Raw genomic sequence first — 1,618 nt, 5'->3', positions numbered from 1 at the left:
TTAAGGGAAACAGTATAATGTAGAGTTTAAATCAATTTTATACCTATTCAGTATTTTTTTTTGTTCACCTTTTGTTTACTGTAGTGTGCTACTCTGTATGCCTATACTGGAAAACTAATAAAATCTCTAATTTAAAACCCGCATCTTTTATATCCTATCCCCCTTCCTAAAAGACCAAAATAGCCTTGTTACTATGGCAACCCATGGACTGAATGTACGGGAAATTTGTAATGTATTATCATACGCTCTTACCATAGGTAATTTTTTTTTTTTAAAGGGTGTGGAAGGAAATTGCACAGGGCAATTTCTATTAGAGAAAAAGAGAGAAAGAAAAACATCAAATAAATTATAGTACTAGTAAAATGTGTGAACTTTTCATATGCACAGCAAAGTAGAAATTATCTAGGACACAAAAAAAATATTGTCATAATAATTCTAATAGTGTGTCATTTTTCAGAATTGAATTTGGACTGTTTGCAAAGTTTGCCAAAAATATTTTGGCATCACTTTTGTAAAACATTTTTAAGGCATGTAAGTACTGGTTAAAACTACTGGCTACTTAAAATACCTTCATCCATTTCTACCACTAGAAGTTACATGCCTTTTAACTAGTCTCCCCACACCAATCTTGAACTAATGTTATCACTCACTCTAGGTAAAAGTGCAAAGAATCCTGTGCTTCCTGGCCAGTTGCATGTTCTAGGTAGCCAGAACCGATGCCACGAATTGATATGGCAACCCCAGTCTCTTCCTGAATGTAACGCAGATTCATTCCACTCTCCCCCAACAGGCGTGCTCGCACTTCAGTTGGGTTGAGTCCAATGTTTACAGGCAGAAAGACCTTTTCTCTAAATATCTGAAAAGTTTTAAGTTAGTTGTTATCCAAATCATTATTCATTTTAAATTTAAACACAGTTTTGACAAAAAACGTATTTATTTAAAATTTATTCAACTTCCCCTTACTATAAATATACAATTCAATTACATTAACTTTTGAATTAGACATACATGACATATGTAACATAAGACATATACTTTTTAAAATAGCAACTGCAGCTTTTCACCCTTCTATTTGCACCTGTAGAGAAAGCCACTGCTTTATTTTATCATTTAATTGGGTTACTTTCAAGTATTTCATGCAAAAATACATTTCACTCCCTTCGAACAGCTATAATCACATTCCAATTCATAAAGTTTCCTTTTTTGTAAAAATACACAAACTAGAAGACTGGCTATATATTTTATATATGAATGTTTACTGAAAAATCTCTTTAAAAAAAATTGAAATTGTAACTTTAAACTATGAAGTCAGATTATCCACAACTGTAGCTTTTTTCCAACCCTTTTGTCAATCTGAGCACATCACATGCTATGTCTCTCTTCTTTTTATTAATGATATAGTATAAAAGTATTAGTATAAAATAAGAATCATTACAATATTCTAAATAATGTATATAGAACCCCTTACAAAGTCCCCTATCCTCCCCTCTTGCAAATGAACATAAACACCTAAAATCCCCTCCATTCCCCCATTCCCTTGTCATCCTTTAGTCTCCCTGTACCTTGTCTTTGTGAGTGAGCAGAGTTGGTATTAAATAATATTCCTTGCAGATTATGA

At 32.3% G+C, this 1,618-nt stretch overlaps 1 protein-coding gene across 1 annotated transcript in view; it reads right to left on the bottom strand.

Moving 5' to 3' along the window:
* Positions 1–1,618, bottom strand: part of LOC119587421 (trithorax group protein osa-like) — a gene marked incomplete in the record, with an annotated part of 43,338 nt that overhangs the window by 37,678 nt on the left and 4,042 nt on the right. The window contains 1 exon segment of the mRNA XM_037936156.1: positions 651–856. Coding sequence (XP_037792084.1) covers positions 651–856 — 206 coding nt within the window.

The sequence above is a fragment of the Penaeus monodon genome, chromosome 22 (genome assembly GCF_015228065.2).
Source record: "Penaeus monodon isolate SGIC_2016 chromosome 22, NSTDA_Pmon_1, whole genome shotgun sequence".
Lineage (NCBI taxonomy): Eukaryota > Metazoa > Arthropoda > Malacostraca > Decapoda > Penaeidae > Penaeus > Penaeus monodon.
The sequence above is the reverse complement of the archived record's forward strand: the minus strand, read 5'-3'. Positions and strand labels throughout refer to the sequence as shown.